This window comes from Balaenoptera physalus, assembly GCF_965194825.1.
Source record: "Balaenoptera physalus genome assembly, chromosome: 4".
NCBI classification, from domain to species: domain Eukaryota; kingdom Metazoa; phylum Chordata; class Mammalia; order Artiodactyla; family Balaenopteridae; genus Balaenoptera; species Balaenoptera physalus.
The window spans coordinates 136,100,577-136,122,715 of NC_138891.1; the positions used below are offsets into that span (position 1 = coordinate 136,100,577).

Genomic DNA, 22,139 nt, shown 5'->3' on the forward strand with positions numbered 1-22,139 from the left:
CTCTGCTTCTTTACATCTCTGCAGGATGAGGGCATCATGGGCTCCCAGCACACCTGGCATCACACCCACTACCTCTGGGCACCCTTTCCTCATATGTACTTACACCTATGTGCCTCATAAATCCAAGGGCAGGGGATGAAGAGTGGCCTTGGCTTTTCACGGAGACTCTATGCCCACCTAGTAGATGTTCAGGTTTATTTTAAACACAGGTGTGTTTCTAGGCTTTGGGATTTAGAACTCAGTTTTGGAATTGGTGGAACATCTGGCCGTCTTCTTGGAAAATTCGGTAGCAGATCATCTAAGGATAGGAATAAACCATTGACCACGCCCACAGGTTTTCTGTAAACTGTGTTTTGGAGTTTAAGTTAACCTTTCTGATACTCTCTTCTTCCACTAGGGGGAGATAATCACTATAGTAAGTCCCCTACATACCAACGAGTTCTGTTCTGAGAGTGCATTCGTAAGTTCAATTTTGTGTGTACGTCCAACAAAGTTAGCCTAGGTACCCAACTAACACAATCAGCTATACAGTACTGTACTGTAATAGGTTTATAATACTTTTCGTGCAAATAATACATAAAAAACAAACACGAAAACATTTTTAACCTTACAGTACAGTACCTTGAAGAGTACAGTAGTACAGTACAACAGCTGGCATATAGGTGCTGGCATCGAGTGAACAAGCAAGAAGAGTTACGACTGGAGGAGGGAGAGGAGGTGGGAGATGGTAGAGCTGAAGGGTCGTCAGCAATAGGAGACGGAGGGCAAGCTGCAATTTCACTCACGCCTGACGTTGATGGCACAGGTTCTGGTTCCTTGCTGGAACCAGATGCATGTTTGCATCTTTGAAAGTTTGAAACTTGAAGGTTTGTATGTAGCGGACTTACTGTAGTTGGAGTTACTGATACTATTCCAACCCTGTGTACATGAAGTCAGTAGATTTGTAGCTTGACTTTAAATAAGTGGTTGAATGCATGAACACGTGGGTGGATGGTGTGATTGGTAAAGCCCACACCCAGGACCCCATCTGACTGCACCTACCCAGCCTCTCTCGGGACCATAACTGAGAACGATTCCATAAGACCACCGTCCCTGGGCAGCTGAAAGATGTTTCAAAGAACGTAAACTGGAATCTACGTCCTCCACGCACAAGAAAGCCCCAGGATCCCTCACACAGATCATATTTCATCTTATTAGACGGGTTCCTAACACGTTTTTGGTTTTCGAGCTTACAACATACTAGAATCAGATATGAAGAAAGGCTCTTGGCGGCAGAAATACCTCAGGGCAAGAGAGACGGCCTTTGAGCAGCAGACCAGGCCTGAGAACTCATCTGTGCGATCGCCAAGCCCACACCAGGAACGCCACCCGACTTGTTCATGATGATGATTCTAGTCATTAAGGAAAGGTGAAACTGTCTTTATATACTTTGCTTAACGAGGCAGAGACGTACATAATATATTTCAGGAACTGAATATTTCAAACAAAAAATCTGGGGTGTTTGAAAAAAGGTCACCTCTTGCCCGTCTGTCTCCAAATTCTCATCTCAGGGAAGCACACCTGCCTGGACGCAGGTGTGCTTCCCAACCTCCTGCAGGGGCCGGGCCTGCGCATGCGCAGTACTGCGACTCCCGACCCGAGGACCCCGGCTGTGCTGAGATGCCACAGGTCTCGCACTTGTCGGAGGGAAGCCACGGGTGATGGAGAGTCTGGAGGGAAAAGAGGATTGAGGCTGGGTTCTTAAATGTGAGCGCACACGAGAGGCTGTTTAAAGTGCAAATTCCTGGGCTGGGCTCCAGACCCACGGCATCAGAAGCCATGCGGGAGAGACCAGGAATCTGTGTACAAATTTGAAAACCCCAAGGGGATGCCGATGAGGTGGTCCTTGAATCTCCTTTGGAGCTTTAAACGATGGGCGGAGGGAGATGAGCCGGAAGCCAGGCTGGGAAAGAACATCCGGAGCAATAGGATGAGGCGCAGGAGAGAGAACGCAGCTGCGGATCCTTGTTTAGCCCTTACCTCTCCCTCCTGCTTTCCATCTGTTACCCCCAACATCTGTCATCATCCCCGTCTCACAATAAGGAAGCCGAGGCACAGAAAGGTTAACCTCTCTGTCTAAGGTTCCCCAGCTGGCAAGAGGCAGAGACAGGATGTGGACCTCGTAGTTCAGCTCTGGGCCTGTACTTTTCACTCCCGTGCAAGGACAGGGCAGGTGGGCAGGCGTTCTTGTTCTTCCAAGTCGTGGGTCATCAAGTCTTCAAGACGACACGATGAGGACAAAGGCCGGGCTGTGGGAAGTGAGGAGGGTCTGAGGAAATAGAAACAGTGCCGTTTGCATCCTAATTTCAAGTGTGTGTGTGTGGGTGTGTGGGTGTGTGGGTGGGTGGTCTGCAAAGTCAGGAAACAAATTTTTGTCTGAGCAATATGTTAATTACAAATAACTGGTTAGTTTTCAAATAATTGGCTCAGTATTTCCCTTGAGTTTCCAGATGTTTTGGACACTCTCTAATGTACTGATTGTACTTTTCAAAGATTCACAATTAGCCCCACTGAATTAAATTTGGAGGGACTTCACGGCGAGCTGATTATTTAAAAATTGTAAAAGAAGTTCTCCCAACTTTGCCACCTGCTGTGCACCTCAAAGGTGGGGACAGAGACATTGGTAGCCTTAGAGGAAGGCAGGGTTGAGCGAAAGGTTTTTCCAGAAGGAGTAAGCTTGAGCATGATCACAGGCTGAAGGAGATGTGAGAGGAAAAGGGAAGGGAACCTGGCTGGGCTGGAGGTGGGTGGCATCTGGGGGCTGGGCACTGAAGGCACCGGTAAATGCAGGACGAGGGGATACCCAGGGAAGCTGTGCTGCGTAAAGGCCTCGGTTTCCCCTTTAGCTTGACGCAAGTCCTTCTCTGAGCGTGGGAGGGATGGGCAGAGCCCGAGGACCTGGGGTCTGCAGTCCCCTCTCCCCTCTCCCTCCAGGTCAGGGGCCTGAGTCGTGGACTACAGGTCCCTTCAGAGACTGCAGGGCCCTGGCTGTCACCAAGTCTGCTGCGGGGAGGGTGGCTTTTGCCCCCATGAGCCCTGCTGGGTGACACCTTTGTAACTGCCTGCGGTCGGGCCTGAAAAACCACACATGGGTTTTTAACCAGGAGCCGGACTCCTTGGTGGGAAAAGTTATGCTTCCCCACCCTAACCTGAAAACCCTAACCCATTGTCCTGCTCAACACCCTTCAGTGTCTTTCCTTTCCTTCTAGAATAGCCCAAACTCCTTCTCATACAACACGTTGTTTTCTTTTTCCATCCTGTCCCTTCCACACTTGCATTCTTCCTTTCATTCCACTCACACTGCTCCCTGCTTGCCACACGCACACTTGCACACACACACGCACACTCACATGCCCCGTGCCCTGGGAAGTGGGTAGGCTGGGCGCACTTGACCTTCTTCCTGGGCTGCCCGTCCCCTTCCCCCTCTACCCACTGTGATGAAGTCCCTGCTCTTCCTCTGGCCTCGGCTCCAGTTTCACCTCTTCCTGCCGCTCTGCCCCGGACGCCCCAACCAGGCCCTGGACTCTGAGCCCCCACTCCCCACACCTCCAAAATCTCACTGACCGAGAGGTACTCCACACCACCAACCTGACTGCCTCCAGGGCTCGAGCTTACTTTCTTCGGGCCCCTGTCCGGGCCACACGTTACAGGCACATAGAAGGTGCTCGAATATTTGGTGAGTGGATGAGTGGTAACACCCAAAGGAAGGAGAGCAGGGATGTTCAGCTGGCCACATCACCACCCAGAATAAAGACTACCTTTCCCAGCTTCCCTTGCGACTAAGTCTGGCCAATGAGATTTAAGTGGAAGGTTTAAGTGGAAGATTTAAGTGTGAGACTTCCTGGAAAGCCCCTTAAAAGAAAAGGGATGAGCCCCCTTCTTCCTCCTTTTCTCCTTCTCTGCTACCTGGAATGCTAATGCAATGGCTTTTTCAGCAGCCATTTTGGACTATGAGGTGACTTTGAGGATGGAACCAAGTCTAGGACAGTAGAGGAAAAAGATAAGACCCTGAGTTCTTTATGATCGTGGATCCATCATATTAACCCTGAACTGCCACCTTAGCATTTCTTGTCTTGGTGGGGGATGGGAGGGTACCTTCTATTTTGTTTAAATCTCTGTGGTTATGTCTCCACTACTCATAGCCTGACCTAATCCTGACTGACCCATAGAGCCAGCTAGAGAGGGGTGTGAGGACTTCCTGATAGGAAGACGTGGATTCTAGTCCTGACCCTCCTGTCACTACAGGTGGGCATCCCTCCAGGTGAGTCAGTTACCACCCGACTTTGTCTTCATTTGTAAAATGAGCTTAACGATCACTGCCCTGCCTATGTACAGGGTGGTTGTCTAAACTGAATAATGTCAAGTATATAAAAATGTTCTGTACATGTAAAACGATCACAAATGGAAGGAGTGTGTACCACCTGCGGGGATGGCGGGGGGCAACTTGGTCCCCTGATTGGCCAGGTGCGGCTCGATCAACTCAGTTGAGCCTGGACCTTCCTTGAGTGGTCAAGGCCAGAGCCAGTGGGCATTCAGCTCCATTTGCCTATTTCCCTCTGGGCCCTTTCCAGAGCAGCACATTTTCCAACGCCCCACCTCCTCAGGGGGAGCCTGGCCCACAGGAAGGGAGTGGGCGTGTGGTTGTTGGTCCTGATGAGGACCAAAGTGGATGAGACGTTCCCTCAGCCAACCTCTCCGAAGGAGTCAGCGCCACCGACATCGCGAAGGGTCTTCCAGAGGATGTGTCCACACCCGCAGGGCTGCTGGGCATTGTCACCCACTGTTTATTTCATACAAGTGCTGCTCCCCAAAAGGTTCCGGGCTGTACTCACCAACCTCGCTGTCCACACCACCAGAAGAGACCTCTTATCCTTAATTCCCTAACCTATCGCAGATGGTCTTAAAAGAAATGCCAGAGAAAAAAATTTCCTTTGATCAAAAGACACATCTTAAGATGTGTCTACTCTGATTACAACCCAGTGATAAAAAGCAGCAAGAATTTGCCACAAAGAGTGAAAAGGAAATGAGGTCAGCTACAGTAGATCTAACTGTGGACGCGCTTGCTGGAAGCCCAGCCTGCACTGCAATAACAGGAGCTCCAGTTTATTGAGTGCTGAGTCGGGGCTGGTCTTGATGTAGTGGCTTGGTGTGTGCTAAGCGTTTAAAGCCCTCAACTCTAGTTTACAAATGAGTTCATTGAGCCTCAGGGAAGTAACTTGTCCAAAGTCTCATAGTTAACAAGCTGGAAACTTCCTATTCTAACGAGATCCATCCGATTCCCAAAACCCCTTGCACTTTCCATTATTTTCTCCTGGAAGTTTCCATGCTTGGCATAGAGCAGCATTTCTTAATTATGAGTACAATATTATGTAACTCAATTGCACATTACCCGTGGCCCTTTGATCTCTGGTTATACCCATGTTCTCTTTTCCCCTACTTGCTTTCTGATGATTGAACAAGGCCTCGAAGGAATACAATCCTGAACTCGTTTTATTAGATCGTCTTGGTTTTCCAAGAAAAAATAGCTCCTGTTGGTCTATCTTGTTCATCTGATAACCCAAAAACCTCCCATTTTTTTTCTCGCTGCAAAATAGTGTGTCTTTAAAAAGTACCTGCCTCTAGCTCAATATTGTGCTGAAGTATATTTTGTCATGTCCAGTTGGAGGCAGCCACTTTGCCAGCTGATTGTCTGATGTCAGAGGCGAGCCTTACACCATGTTTCAATAACCAAGCCAAGCATGGCGGCTGGGCACACGGGCTTAGGATCTGACTGGCCTGAGTGTCTCAGTCCCCTCATCTGTAAAATGGGAAAGTGATAGAACCTACCTGAGAGGTTGTTTTGAGGGTGAACTGAGCTGCTCGTTAGTAGAGAGGCTGTGTGAATAACAGCTCTACCTGGGAACTCTGGATTTGAACCTCAGCTCTTCCGCACTGGAGCAAGTTACGTATCTCTCTGTGCCTCAGTTTACCCTTCTGAGAAATGGAGACAATGGTAGTTCCTACATCGCAGACTGTTGTGAGGATTAAGTGAGTTAAGCGTGCATAGCTGTTAGTGCTTGTCACTACAGAACTCTGGACAGGTGTGAGATAAATGCGACATAGGGGCAAAACGCACTCACATCCCAAACCCAGGCCGCCGACACTGAAGTCACCAAGGAGGTCTGAGTCCTATCACTTGCTCTCAAGGAATATAAATTCTAAAACATACATGAAACAGGTAGTGAAAAAAACCACACAAAAGTACCACGCAGTGGACTTCCCTGGCGGTCCAGTGGTTAAGACTCCCTGCTTTCACGGCAGGGGGTGCAGGTTCGATCCCTGGTTGGGGAACTAAGGTCCCACGTGCCACGAAGCATGGCCAAAAAATAAAAAAAAAAAATTAATAAAATAAATAAAAGGTTTAAAAATAAAAGTACCACACAGTGAGAGCCATTTCATCAGGGGTAACTGCCAGTGGGAAATGCAGTATTTCAGCTGGCAGAAGAAAACCTTCTTTAGAACCTGTGCTCAGCTGAATAATGGTCCCTAAATGTATCCAGGTCTGAATCTCTGGAACCTGTGAATGTTACCCTAAATGGAAAAAGAATCTTTGCATGTGTGATTAAATTAAGGGTTTTGAGATGGTGAGATGATTCTGGATTATCTGGATGGGACCTAAATGCAGTCACACGTGTCCTTATAAGAGGGAGGCAGAGGGAGATTTGACACAGAAGAGGAGAAAGTAATGTGGCCACAGAAGCAGAAACTGGAGTGATGTGGCCACAAGCCAAGGAAGGCGGGCAGCCGCCCAGAAGCCACAAGAGGCCAGGGATGGATTCTCCCTTAGAGCCTGTGGAGGGAACGTGGCCCTGCTGACACCTTGATTTTGGCTCAGCAGAACTGATTTCAGACTTCAGGCCTCCAGGACTGGGAGAGGATAAGTTTTTGTTGGTTTAATGCACCACGTGTGTGGTAGTTGTCACAGCAGCCACAAGAAACTCATACTGCACGGTCGGCTGTAAAGTGGGAGGTGCAGCTGAGAGTGTCTGGTTCCCAGTGGTTGGAGGTGGTAAGTGTGATTCATCTTCAGATAAAATGCATAATAACAAGATGCTGCAGAAGTCCACCGCTTAGTTGCTGAAAAGCACTGAACATCTGTTTTCTGACGAAGTGTTTCTAAATAATCCAGGGACTTTCAGGAAGGAATTAGGGCAGAAGACAAGCAAAGAATCTGATTTTTCTGTGCTTGGCTCGTGGGAACCTGGCCTCACCATCTGATGTAGAGGCAAGTCTGTTGGGAGTTGGTAGCAATTTTCAGATGTTGTTTTTGACATACCCCAGAATAATTACTTCTATTATAGAATTACTGCCTGAACATACATAAACAAGAGTGAATTTTGTGATATGTTTAATAGGAGGCAGGGCTTTTTTTTTTTTATAAAAGTGCAAAATACCACCACAAATCCTTACGGCCACCATTAGCAGCAGCCCCGGACTTTAGGATGTTGTTGTACCAGCCACAGGTGGCTCAGCAACCAGGGCCCCGAGATGCAACTGCATGACAGGCGAATGACCTCCCGTTGGGATTCTTGGAGTTGGAACGGGAGACGGATTGGATAAGTGGGTTCTGTGGACCCTCCTGTTTACGTCACCTGTTCACCCACCAAGTTCAACTTGAACCAACCACTGTCATAGCTTTCCAGGTTCCTTATGGGGACCACCAACTTACCTGGAGGATCTGGGCAGGATTTCACTTCCTTGGATGTCTCTTGTTCACCCTCTGCCTCCTTGCTTTCAAGCGATGGAAGGGAAAGAGCCTGTTCAGCCACCGTCGGGACCACATCTGTTGATGGCAAGCCGGCTCCCAGTGGATTATTTTGGTGGCCTGAAACCAGTAGTTAACCGGTAGTTAAACCGGTAGTTAAACCGGTAGGCACGCTAGTTAATTTCAATTTTTTGTGAGCACACTCTTGGTTCTCTTTTTTTTCCTCACACAACCTTTAGCTCTGTTCATCTCTGCTCACTTCCAAGCTCCTTTGGGCTCGGTTAACCCTCATCCTCTCAGTGACATAATAGCCCTCAGAGTGGCCTTAACCAGATGAAAGTCAAGATCACTAATGTACCAACAAGATTTAATGAAACCTTCAGCAAACCAGAAGCACTTTGCCAGTGTCCTTAGGAAGCCGTCCTCACAGCATCCCTGTGAGGTCATTGTTGGAGTATCTTTGGCTGCAGTGGTCCAGAATCAAACCCAACAGAATTGGTAAAGATCATGCCTACAGCACAGCCCTGCTGTTTGTTAGAGGAATCGCACTTAAGAAAATTTACCAAGATAGTAGTTTTCCCATCTTCGTACTTTGTTAGTTAGTGTTCTCCATTTGCTTGGGTTTATCCTTTCAATCCCTTTGCTAATTAAATCACTGAAGAGTATATACTGGTAAGAATAGACACCATCAATGGACTGCAAACAAAACTCTTTTCTGTTACTGATGATAAACCATTTCAGAGAAGACCAGGCTGAGTCTAGAGGGTTCAGATAACTGTAAGGGGAAGGCAGAGAGAGTAGTTTATGGCCATAGGACTTGGCCACCTCAGGACAACATGTGATGTTCGTTAAGTTAATGACCGATGGGACATGGGCCTGGGCCTCGGATTCTTTGTCTTCCTTTGGCTTCATCTCATCCTGCCGCCTTCTCTCTTTGACCACAATGGTGCACTTCCCGTAGATCTTCTTTGCCACATCACAGAACTCAGAGAAGAGGCTGTCTTCTTGTTTGATGCATAACTCATCCCTTAGGAACATCCGATATTTCCAAGGCATCCATCCTTGACTACCACCGGCATGCACAATACACCAAGTTGGAGTTGGCATGAAATAGCCATCACTAAAATCTTCCCCTGTTACAAGACTCTCAGGGATATCAGTTTCCCCAAAATATACAGTTGTAAACCCATCATATTGCAGTGTTCTCAGGGTTTTCAAATACTGGAGACATTGCTTCCTCTTCATGCTACGGAATAGATTTCTGATAATAATGTTTCTTAAAAGAGGTTTTGCAAAGTGAGGCATGGTAGCTCTTCAAGTGTTTTTCAAAGCTTGAGTGTCTCCATCTGCAGAGATCTGGCAAGAGTGGGATGATGACCTCATAAAGGGCTTTCTTACAGCTGAGCTGGTTCCATAGATACACTTTAGATTTCAAAGCATCATGAAGCACACACTCAGAACAATTCTTTTCTGGCTTATATGACGTGGGAATGGGAATGGCTAGCCATCCAAGATGTTACTTTGACATTGCATCTGTAGTAGGTCTGGAGAGAGATTGGCAATTGTATTAGTTTGCTAAGGCTGCTGTAACAAAACAGCAGAAATTTATTTTTTCACGGTTCTGGAGGCTAGAAGCCCAAGATCGAGGTGTCAGCAGGTCTGGTTTCACCTGAGACCTTTCTCCTTGGCTTGCAGATGGCTATCTTCTCCCTATGTCCTTATTTGGCCTTTCCTCTGTGTGTCCACGTGTCTCTGTCCTAATCTCTCCTTATAAGGACACCAGTCCTGTGGGATTAAGACCCACCCATATGACCTCATTTTACCTTAATCACCTCTTTAGAGACCCCCGTCTCCAAATATAGTCATATTCTGAGGTCCTGGGGGTCAGGGCTTCAACATGTGATTTGGGGGAGACACAATTCAGCCCCTAAAGCAACCTATTAACAGTGATGAGCCAAGTTCCTGACTCATTTCCATTTAGGTCATGAGGATGGAGTGTAATATATTTGTTCATTCATCCATTCTGAGCACCTATTCTACACCAGGCATTGTGCCAGGCCCCAGGGGTACAGTCATGACGTGTCCGGTGAGGCCTAGACACATATATGGTTTATGTCTGTGTACACGTGGACTTTGTGCCTGCTGCCCGTCCACTTTCACAATCAAGAGTGGTTCTTCCAGGTGGCAGAAAGGGTATAGCAAACAGAGAAAGAAAGTCAGCCTGCGTACCTGTCTTTCACTGGGGCTGCCAATTCTTGAGCTAATTCAATACCCCGTCTACAAAGGACTTTAATTTTATATACTCAAGGCAGAATGACAGTTTACTTCAAACTCTAGCAGCCTCTTTAATTTCCTTCGTATTTTCTTGTCTCCTTAAAGATCTTTCATAAATGTGAATAATGGGTTCCCTCAAATGAAGATGTGGACAAACTGATTTATTGGGTCCTTTTCTCTACTGTTGAATGCATGAAGATTTTCTTCCCACAAAGTTTTCTTGGGACTCAAGTTCAGGCAATGCCAGACAGTAAGACTAACCCAGCACAGTAAAGTTAACATGAAGGCTGTGCTCTCCAAGCAACTTTCTCAGAGGCTAGAATCAGTGGGTTTGGGTTGATAATTGTGGCCATTTTCTCTTAGAATTTTTCTTCTGGTGGCAGGAACCATTTTCAGACCAAATTTGATATCGATGCTAAATATGTAGAAATGTGGCTGCTCGGTTGAGGTGGTGATGGTGGTCCAGAGCCCCGCCCTGTTCAGACACCCCTTTCTGTCTCCTGTCCCACAGGACCCTGTGGCCTGGAGCGATGTGAAAACATTATATAATACAATGAAGTCAATTCCAAGACAACAATTCTTTGCTTCTCTCTCATCCAATCTTCAGTTATGTATGGATATGAGAAACATGCTCAGAAGTGTAGAAGAAAATGTATAATGTTACCTTTGTGTAAATATATGTGTGTGTATAAATGACAAAGAATATGCATATTTGCTTGCATTTTCAAATATGAACAACAGAAGAATAAACCTAACACTAATTAAAAATGCTTACCTATAGGGGAAGGGATAGAACAGGAGGGAGGAAAAGAAGTGAGAAATCTTTTCTGAATGTATCTTGTTTTATAGTTTTGACTAGAAAATGTAAACATTTCACATTTAAAAAAAAAAACAAGGGTAAGAAAAGAAAACTAAAACACAATGATCTCTAAAATATGCAAGAAAACTGAAACTAATGAACCTCACTGCTTATCATGTCAGAAACCAGAACAAACAAACAAACTCAGTAGCAATGTATACTCTTACCCTCCAGATTATGGTCTCTCAATATTATTTCCTACTGAAGGAATCAGGGGTCCTTTGATTGTAGGTCTGGGGAAGGAAATGTGCAAGATGAGCTTGGGACATCTTGTCCAGCCTGACAGAAAGGAAGCCAACAAAGACCACAAGCCTCCACCCTCACTGGCCCAGGGAGAGGCCAAGCCTGCATCCGGGCAGGACCAAGAAGTAGCCTGCCAGGCAGCAAAGTGGGGTCTGGACTCAAGCAAAGCACTGTACCATGGGCGGCCAGAGAAACTCAGAGAACCCTTCCCTTCACTCCTTCCCCTGATGCTATGCCTTGGGGCTTTCCCCTTCTTGACTTCAGGTTCTGTTGGGAGATACTAAGGGCTTGGGATAAAGAACAAAGCTTCACCTGGGTCACGTCCCACTTTGGAGAATTTTCAGGGTGGCAGAAGGACCACCAGGAGGCAGTAGTTATATGTCTCCTTGATGACTTATAAGGCAACACCTTTTAAGTACCTCCCAGGACTCGAGATAGAACCTTGCTTTCCCAGAAGCCTCACACCCCACACCCCTTCCCAGTCACAACCTTCTCCCTTGGCCCTAAGAGTCACTACTATCTGCTTTTCTAGAAAACACTTCTGTACTTCTTTCTTCTTCACTGCCTGGGTAACGGATATTCTAAGGTAGAATGCTGTCACATGTTTAATTCGTTGAAATTAATTTTGTATAATTGGGAGATCAAGTTTGTTCGGTTCAAAGATGGAAAGTTAACAGAAATCTTAACTCAGTGTGTAAGTATTAGTGTGGTCCTGTTGGCACACCTGGCACAAATTCTGCTCGTCACCAAAAAGGGGGAACATTTGGAAACTGGTTTCACCGACCGTAACCTCCTCCCACCAAATCCCATAAACTAAAAGAGTTGCCACACATATACACAGATGTGTGTTTACATGTGCCACTTTGAGTCTTATTCCACAAACTTGGTTGTGCAGGAAACATTATTCTTATTTTATTTTTGAATTAATTTTTTTTTATACAGCAGGTTCTTGTTAGTTATCTATTTTATACATATTAGTGTATATATGTCAGTCCCAATCTCCCAATTCATCCCACCACCACCCCCTGCCACTTTCCCCTCTTGGTGTCCGTACGTTTGTTCTCTACATCTGTGTCTCTATTTCTGCCCTGCAAACTGGTTCATCTGTACCATTTTTCTAGGTTCCACATACGTGCGTTAATATACGATATCTGTTTTTCTTTCTGACTTTCTTCACTCTGTAAGACAGTCTTTTATTGATATAAATCAATCACACTGGACTCGGGCGTTGTAGAGGCTCCTTACCCCGCCATCAAGGCCAGAGCGTTGGCAGGATGCTGAGGCCAGCCCTCCCCGCTGCTCACTGTGGGCACACGCGGATGTGCCTGCATCCAACCCTGTGGTCCCGTCACCTAGGCACTGCAGTCCTGCTGTGGCTGACAACCTCAAGGCTAGGATCCGGCCCACTGAGGTGTGTGCCCAAGGCCACTGCCCCAGGAGACCCAGCCAACTCCAGGGGGACCAAGAGTGAATAGGCTGAGGACCCCCCAGTTCCCCCAACCCAAGAGGCTCTGTCCGGCCCCAGGCTTGGGTACAGCTCTGCCCCCATTCTCTCCTCTGGGCAGCCCTGTCCTCCCCTACCTTCTGCAGGACAAGTAGCACAATCTCAGCTACAGGGGAAGAGGGCCTGCCCTCAGGCTTTCGGCCTGGCATCCTGAATCTCCTCCAGGGCAACGAGCACAGAGCCCAGCAGCCCCTACAAAGGGCAGGGCAGGAAGGAAAAACTGGTGGGGAGAAACCCAAATTCACTGCTCAGCAGACGATCCACCAGTGACTCTGTGTGTGTGTGTGTGTGTGTGTGTGTGTGTGTGTGTGTGCGCGCGCGCACATGTATGCGTGTGTTTGTGCACGTGTGTATCCGACTTTTCATCGTCCCACAGCCCGCTGTTGGAGTGTCACCCCCAATGAGACATGTCTGTCAAGTGAGGTCACAAAGCCCCTGCTCTGTCGGCGACTGGGGGTGATGATATTGTTCTAGAGCACTTAGTGCCGGAAACAGCACTGGTCCCTCAACACGAAGCATCTTGGTTAATCCTCACGGCGACCCATGGAGCTGGAATGATCGTCACCCCGCTTGGGAGACAAGTCGCTTGGGAAGAGAGGACAAAAGTGCCCCCTTTCCTCTCTTTGCCAACCAGGAGAAGAACCCCCAGTCACCTTTTTTTCCACAAAAAAACAAATTCTTAAAAAAAAATCCTTCTAATGTACTTTCTAGAGCTAAGGAGAGTTGACCAGAACCAAGGGGGGCTTCTCACACGCCTTGACCCTCATCACAGCTGCTTTTCCTCACACGTAGGATGAGAGAATTGGACCAGGCAAGGGAGGAGTTTCATTCACCCCAAAATGTGATCTTTCTCTTTCCTGTGGAACAAAAACGATGCATGTGAGTATGGATGTAAGAGTGTGTGTGTGTAGTGTGTGTATACATGTGTGGAAGTATGTGTGTGTGTGAGGTGTATATGTGGGGTAGATTTACACATGTGAGTGTGTATGTGTGTGTGCACATTCGTGTGTGTGTATATGTGTGTAGGATGCTGTGTATGTGTGTTGTGTGCAGATGTGTGTGTGAATGTGTGTGTCTGCGTGTGAGTGTGTGTGGACGGTGTCGTGTGTGTGAATTCTGAACACCTGGACCTGTGGGAGGACGTGCAACTCTGGACACGCTTCCCGTGTTCTCAGCAGCCGAGCAGCAGCGCTCAGAGAGGCCTCCTTCCTCAGGCCCGGCCCAGTGCCCGTTGGGCACTCCTCCCAGGGCCCGTGGGCCACATCATCCCCAGCTCCCCGCCGCTGGGAAGGAGCTGGAACCATCAGGGTAATGACCAAATTCTCTTCAACCTTCCTCCGCTCGCTTCTTGCCTCGTTTAACGGAGGCAAGACTCCCACCCCCAGCTTCTCCTCCGCCTTCACCTGGAAGACAAGAACCAGCCCTCGGGGCTTCAGCTGCTTCCTGACACTGCTTGGAACAGCACTGAGGAACTGTCAGAGGAGCTTTGCTTATGCCGGGGCCCCGAGCTCGGAGGTTCTGATGGAATTGGTCTGGGGTGAGGCCCAGACATCATCAAGCTTTTTACAGACTTCTATGTGATTCTAAGGTGAGGCCAAGTTGAAACCCCCTTTTGAGAGCAAGGCCTGATCAGAGCCTGGTGGGGACCTATGGGTGTAGAGCTGGCAGGGACCCCAGAGTTAGTTTTAAAGGGAACAGAACAATTTTTTTTCCTCACATAAAATTTATAGACTTCTTTTTAATGTAGAAAGGTTTGAGTTTTATATGAATGAAAAGGATAGAATGTAGGGAATGGGACTGGCCTTTCCTCACTCCTGCGGAGACCCGAGGAACCTCCGTGGAACAAGGAGTCTTAGTCCCTTTGTGCTGCTGTAACAAGTTACCACAGATGGGGCTTAAAAATAACAGACATTTATCTCTCACAGCTCTGGGGGCTGGGAAGTCCAAGATCAAGGTGCCTGTAGACCCAGTAGATACAGTGTCTGGTGAGGGCCCACTCCCTGGGCCCTCAGACAGTCATTTACTCAGGGTTTCCTCACATGAAGAGGGCAGAAATTGGAGGAGGCAAGCTCTCAGGTCACTTCTCCTAAGGGCACTAACCCCATCATGGGGGCCACACCCTTATGATCTCATTACCTCCCAAAGGCCCCACCTCCTAATACATCACATTGGAGGTTAGGATTTCAACATATGAACTTTGCGGGGGACACAAACATTTAGTCCTTAGCACATGGTTTGAGAACCTGGGATCAGTTCTGTAGTAGCCATTGGTACTCTTCCTGGATTGTTTGGCTCTGGCCTTCCGGGCACAGGGTAGGATGGCACTTCCCCACCCCCTTGTGGTTGGGAGGACCATGGGCTACTTTAGCCCGCGAGTGATAGGCAGGTATGATGTGCGTCTCTTCCGGGCTGGAGCATTTAACCATCCAGGTGAGACTCTCTGGAGCTCTTCCCTTCAACACCAAGACCAGAGATGTTTCAGACAGTGGCTGCTCCAGAAACCTGGGTCTCAGAGCAAGGACAGTAATGACACAGAGCAGAGCCCCAGCCAACCCACCGTGTGCAGGGGGCATGAGAGAGAAATGACCCTAGCCCGAACCAGTAGCCTTCTCATTCCTCACCTTGGATGAAAATAAAGGTACATTTTGGACAAATAATTCACAGAAATATCACATGGACCTAGCTTTGAACTTCTTGCCCGCTGTTTGACAATATACAGTTTTTTTAGCCTCTCTGTGCCTCAATTCCCAGATAGCATGCACCTCGTGGTGTTCATAAAGGGACCACCCAGCTAGTATACATCAAAGCACCCAGCGTTTGGTAGTGTTCATTAAATGTTAGTTTTCTTCTCTTCCTACGGCACCTTTAATGGACACACGGTTGCCTCTCCACTTCCATTTTCCCAACCACCCCCCACCCCGCTCCCCGACAGTGCCCTGAGTTCGCTTCCAGTGTTCACCTGTCTCCCATGAAGCTCAGGTTCTTTTGGAGGAAGCCATGTCAACTCCTGCTCCAAACTTAAGCCAATCAGCACATCCCACTCCCCCAGCCACTGCTTGGTTCAGGGAGTGCTTGTGACATAAGCAGCCCCCAGTAAATCTCGGGGCTCTTGCCAGGACTTCTGGGCCCTCAGGACCTGAGAGGGGCACAACCTTACTTCTCTCATCTCTCTTTCCCCAGGAGGAGATCTGTCCTCTGTCCTTCGTGCAAAGAGTCTCGCTGACACTTGTTCAGACACATCCGACCCCAGCAGGGGACCTGATGTCCCCTGGGCTCCAGCTGGGACCCCCCCCCCACTTGTTTGTTTTCTGCTAATTAAACTTCCTAATAAAACTTGTGCTAAGTGGGTTTACAAAGCAGGGGGTGTGGAGCAAAGGGCCCTGCCTGGCCTAGAGAGGCTCCCCTCTGTGCTTCCTGCTGATAAAGAGACACATGCATAAAAGTGCTTGTCTGGGGTGACAGCTTAGGGCAGAAGGCATGAGGCAATCAGGATTTCAAACAACCCAGGAGGAATACCACTCGGGGGCAGACAGCTCAGCATCTCCCCAGCAAATAATAATTACAATAATAATACTCTCCAAAGAACTTCAAGACTTGTGCACACATGAGAGCAGCACAGAAATCCATGTCATGGAAATGATGTGGCTTAATTTGACATTTACGACTTTTATTGGAGGCTCATCAACTGGTTGGTTTCACTTCATTAAATTTTCCATTGTGTCAAATTATATTGCTAATGCTGATGGTGGATGACATAAATTTCTTTTTCTGTTCTGACCTGAGGTTTATTGATCAAGTTTTCAGTTCTGTTGTAACACATTGTCCCGAATCACCCACACTTTATACATGCTTCTTTTACAAAGAGTGCATGGCCTGTGTCTTTCTTCCTATAGGGACGTTAATCCCATGGTAGGGGCCCCACCCTCATGACATCATCTAAACCTAATCACCTCCCAAAGACCCTATTTCCTAACACCATCACATTGGGGATTAGGGCTGCAACATATGAATTTGGGGGTAGGGACACAAACTTTCAGTCCATAGCACGCTACCAATGGCCTAACTCCCCCATTGGCCGTCCACTAGCCTGTGCTGGCCTCTGTCCTGGGCAGTTGTTTTCTGCAGCCTTCCCATCGTGGTGCAGTGCACAACAGACTATGTGGTACCCTGCCCGTGAGTGGACTCCCTATACACCAATTCTCTTTATGCACCCATTCATCAGCCTTGGCTCTGCTGAGCCAGAGAAATTGTTAACTGCTGCCCAGAGACTGTGGCCCAGGCAACACTGTGAACCTCTCCACCACCCAGTGGCTGCAGCCATACCTTCTCCAACGAGGTCTGCACCTCAGCCTTAGGGAGGGGACCCCCTTCCAAGTTTGTCCTTCCCTGGGCACTCTCCCTCAGACCTTGGATATGCTTTAGAGTTCTCTTTACATCTTCATAGTTTCTTCCCTATTGTCATTTAATAATTCTTTATACGAAACTTCCTCTGTTCAAATGACTGCGTGGTTTATCTCTAGCTTCATTGGTGGGTGTTAGCATAGAGGCAGCATAGGACCTGGGGATGCAGAGAATGGGTAACAGGCACACAAGATAATACATGTAGAACATTTAGCACCTGGTACACACCAAGTCCTTTTATTTTAGCTGTTATTATTTTTAAATGAGTATTGCTATTTTTTTTGGCACATCTGTAGGAGACTGGGCAAGGGGAGAAGGCTTTCTGGAGAAGAGGATATCTGAGCTGGCTTGAAGACAGACTAGTGAGTCAGGCCTATGTGTGGAAAGGGAGCCATCAGGGCCAAAACCAGGAACTGGCCCACCTCCCATGGTTGTTATAAGGACTGAAATGAGATAGAAAGATAAGTGTACTTTGTAAACATAGAGAGAGATTATAAACAGTAATAATCCAACTCCCTTTGCTTGCTGGAAGCAGACCTTAAGGACAACCAGTCCCCTGTGCAAATTCCATGCTCATTATATTTTGTCTGAAGACTGGACATTTCCACCAGGAGAAAGTGCCTAGAGAAAATTGTTAGTACCTACCATCCCAAATGGAATAGCTCCCACTGTAAATAACTAAGTTGACACACTTGCAACATTCACTCGTTCAGCAAATACTTACTGTGTGTTTGCAAGGAGTGAGTGATGTCAAAATTAATAAGATGTTGTCCTTATTCTTAAAATCATATTCTCATGCGTCGGTGGGGGACACAGACTGCAGACCACTCTTTGTAGTCTTATGTGATAAGTGCTCTAATAGATGGACCAAGTTTTCAGGTGTCCCCCTCAAGTACTCACCCCACCCTCCCTCTTCCCCATACCCACTCTACAGGGATTTGGTTAAATTTGGTACCAGCTTCCCCATGACTTTTGTTACTTCTTGATAGTTCAGCTAAACCTAAACTGGAACTAAAGCGTTTCTGTCCCCAGCATCCCATGTCCGCCTGCTGCTTCAACTCTACCTGCCACAGACTTAACACATCACCCAGTCCCTTCACGGTCTCCCAGACCACTCACTTCAAGCGTTTGTTTCATGAGTTTCCTAACATTGTAGATCAGAGCCGGTGGGACTGGTGGTGGGCGAGTCATTGGAGACATTTCTCAGTGTGTTCTGCCATCAAACTAGATCCCTTAATCAGCCCTCTGTCTTTTCCTCCCTCCACCTCTCTTGAGAAGCAAATTCTTCTCCTGGTCTCCTGTAGAATAGTCTCACCCATATTCAGGAGCCTCTGGGGTCTCACTTCCTGTACCAAATACTTGGTAAACAAATGCAGTTCTCATCCTTGGAGAAATTCTGTTAAATAAAATTTTCTCTTTGACCCATCCAAGTGTTTACCAAGTGCTCTGGCAGCCCTGGAGGAGCAAACAAGTCTGCCTTAGGAGTCAAGAAAGTTCCACAGATGGTGATATCTGAGCAACGGTTCTTTTTATTGGCATTTTCTTCCTAGACTTAGTGCCCTCAGGTCACATAAGGGAGCACATGACCCAGCCTCAGCCAGTCAGAGCTCTCCACTCCCTGGGCCCACCCTCAGGGTGACTGGTCCAAGGGGTGGGCACCTGCTATACCTGATCCAATGCAGTGCTCTCCTCTGACATCTGAAACGTGAGCAGAGGCACAAAGAGACAGCATGAGAGCTGAGCCATCTTCTGGGAGGACCCTAGAGAGAAGGTTCTCCAGCTGAGGGCCCTGAGTGAGGGGCTTGAGCAAACTGACCTCTCTCCTTCCTGAGGCCTGGATAAGCTGCTGCCCTTTAGATTCTGTGAGCTAGCTCAGTTGCCTTCTCCCAGACCCTCCCCCCAGCGCCCCCATTTTTTTTCATGAGTTAGCTAGAGTTGGTTTCAATTTTGCCAGGAGAAGAAAGTCTAACTTTAATTGAAGGGTGAGTTGACATTCTTCTGCTCTGGTGGAAGTCTAGACAATCAGAATCAGTTCTGAGAATCAGAGCCACCTGCCATTCTACAAAAAGCTGGGTAAATACTAACAAATGTTTACCCTCTAAATTCCTTTTTAAAATCCTCTTTTAAAATCTTGTGGTAATTATATCACACCAGACAAATCATAATGCAGCAGAGCTGATTAGACTTTTATTTAGAAGAGATGTGTTCTGATCACCCAGGAAAGCTGTGGTAACCTTGATTTGATTTGGTACAAACCCTGGTACCGTCAGCCACAAATCCCAGAGGAAGCCATTCTTGGAGACAGTGAACCAAATCCATTCTACATTGATTTTAATTTTAATTTTTGGCTGGGTTGGTTGGGTCTTTGTTGCTGCACACAGGCTTTCTCTAGTTGCAGCGAGCGGGAGCTACTCTTCATTGCGGTGCGCGGGCTTCTCATTGCAGTGGCTTCTCTTGTTGCGGAGCATGGGCTCTAGCCATGCAGGCTTCAGTAGTGGTGGCACGCGGGCTCAATAGTTGTGGCTCGCGGGCTCTAGAGCACAGGCTCAGTAGTTGTGGCGCACGGGCTTAGTTGCTCCGAGGCATGTGGGATCTTCCAGGACCAGGGATCGAACCTGTGCCCCCTGCATTGGCAGGCGAATTCTTAACCACTGCGCCACCAGGGAATTCCCTCTACGTTGATTTTAAATAATTCCCATTTCAGAGGAAGGCCTTCATCTGACCTGATCTGCTAATCTTGGAGAAAACTTACTATAGGACAAAGAAAGAAAAGGTGTCTGAATCTGGGACTCAGTTTACGCTGTTCCTGTCTCCACCAGGGTTGATGAAACATGCAAATCTCTTCCCCAGTCACTGACTTGAACACGCACTGTGGTGCTGGAACCTCTCCCTCCTAGTCCAGCTACATAGGTTTTGCCCAGACAGTGATTAATTGCTGTGAGCCTAAACGTTTTAGATTTAAGGGATTTTGCACGAAATATTCTTAATACCTGAAGTTTTGTCCCACCAGTCTAGCTTATAAGGGAGCCTACAAGGATCTAATTCCCGCCCAAGAACACATCTCCCTGGCAAACTCTCGGCCCAGCTCCCCAGAAGGTGGGTAATGTTGGATCAAGCAGGGAAAATGTCCTTGGATCCCATGTAACTAACTGTGTCTGGGTGTCAGTGGGAAGACAGTGGCTTTTGCTCCTTAGGAAATACCTTTGGAACCAGTCCTGACCTCATGTCTAACATGACAAGCCCTCTAAGGAGTTTCCACAACAAGAGTCAGGAGTTAGGGATTAAATGGAGCAAAATCTCACTGAATGCTCTTTGAGAGGTCAAGTTACGAGAAATCTTGCAAGTGACTATTGAGCTGACATAAGCATACCAAATCTGTGTTTTTCCTATAAACACAAAATCCTACAAATATAAAAATCTTTGTAAAAGAAATGATCCCACCTTACCACATCACATTGCTTTTTTATCAAATTCCACTCCAAAGCCCACTTCTTTCAGGAAATTGTTTCTCCAGTGGTATCATTGAGGATATTTTTGGTTGAGGGGGACAGAAAGCCTACCTCCAAAGGACTTAATAAAGGGAATTTATTGGCCCATAAACTAAAACAGTCCAGTGGGAAATTAAGGCTTTGGGCACAGTCTGCTCAGGACTCTAGCCTCTGTAATTTTCTCAGTTCTCCTCTTTATGTTGGCTTTTGCCCTCAGATTGGCTTTTCTCACGGTGAAAAATGGCTCCAGCAATTCCAGACTCAGATCTATGTTTAACACCATCCAGCACAAGAGAGGGCATCTGTGTTCCAGAATTCCCCATGGAAGTCCTTCCTGTCACTCTAAGGCTTACTTAGGTCATGGGTCCAGCTTGGCCCCAGTGAGTGAAGCTGGAGATAGGATGCACTGATTAGATTAACCTAGGTCTCTTATTTCAGCCTTGCACTGGGAGTAGTTTCAGCTTTCTTAGAGCCATATGGATTCTGAAATGCAAATTAGGGGGTGTTGGATTAAGGAAGAGAAAAATGCATAATGAGGAAGCAACCAACAAGAGAGTATGTATTTTATCTTCAAATTCACTTAAGTTCTGACGTTTTGCTCCCATTTTAGTGCATTCTGTATTCCTAGTCACCGTGGATTACATTTTTATCTATCTTTGTGTCTACTGTTTTATCCTGCCCTGTAAGCATCTCAAATATATGGATGAAGCCCAGCCCTAACTATATAAACAAACCAACACTTTTGCTGGAGAGCCTGTGAGATGATGATGTGGAAAATATGAAAAAAAGAAAAATAGTTGGAAGTCTATCTCATCCTCTCAAAAAAAAAAAAAAGGCTTGGCATTTAATTCTAACCTTTATTAAATCATGGGGCTGGTTGTAGACCACTGTCTGAAGACAGGGAAAAACATTTTATTGTAGTCCAGGGGACCCCTCCAAAAGCCAAACTAGATAAACTTCACAGAAGTTGGTGCAAAATATATTTTTCTCTTTGCCTACTGAAAGCCACTTGTAGAAATTCAGCTAATCACAATCTCTCTAAATTAATCAGTCTGGTAGGCAAGATCCTATTTCTCTCTTTTTTTACACACACACAAACACAAACCACATACTTTTTTTTTTTTTGGCTGCGTTGGGTCTTCGTTGCTGCACACAGACTTTCTCTAGTTTCTCTAGTTGGGGCGAGCAGGGGCTACTCTTAGTTAGTTGCGGTGCACGGGCTTCTCATTGCAGTGGCTTCTCTTGTTGCGGAGCATGGGCTCTAGCCATGTGGGCTTCAGTAGTCGTGGCACATGGGCTCTAGGGCACAGTCTCAGTAGTTGTGGCACACAAGCTTAGTTGCTCCACGGCATGTGGGATCTTCCCAGACCAGGGCTCGAATCCATGTCCCCTGCACTGGGAGGGGGATTCTTAACCACTGTGCCACCAGGGAAGCCCAAGATCTTATTTCTCTTTGAAGCAGAGACAAGAATATAAGTAACAGATATTTGTAAAACATTTGAATGAATCGTTTGATGTCTAAGGTAACAAAAACTAAAAATGACTGTTTTGTCTACATGTACAACTTGAATTTCATGGACTTGATTC

The 22,139-nt window shown here is 47.0% G+C and overlaps 1 protein-coding gene and 1 long non-coding RNA gene across 2 annotated transcripts; one reads left to right on the top strand and one right to left on the bottom strand.

Annotated features, from left to right (window-relative positions):
- The first annotated feature begins 1,752 nt into the window (after positions 1 to 1,752).
- LOC309660457 lies at positions 1,753 to 10,991 on the top strand. Its single transcript, XR_014263415.1, has 2 exons — positions 1,753 to 4,300; positions 10,569 to 10,991. It is a non-coding gene; the product is annotated as an uncharacterized lncRNA (long non-coding RNA).
- LOC309660454 (uncharacterized protein C21orf140 homolog) lies at positions 4,311 to 10,560 on the bottom strand. The gene has a single exon (XM_082461072.1). It carries the CDS (start codon positions 9,086 to 9,088, stop codon positions 8,333 to 8,335), a length of 756 nt encoding a protein of 251 aa, XP_082317198.1. The 5' UTR covers positions 9,089 to 10,560; the 3' UTR covers positions 4,311 to 8,332.
- Positions 10,992 to 22,139: the final 11,148 nt, after the last annotated feature.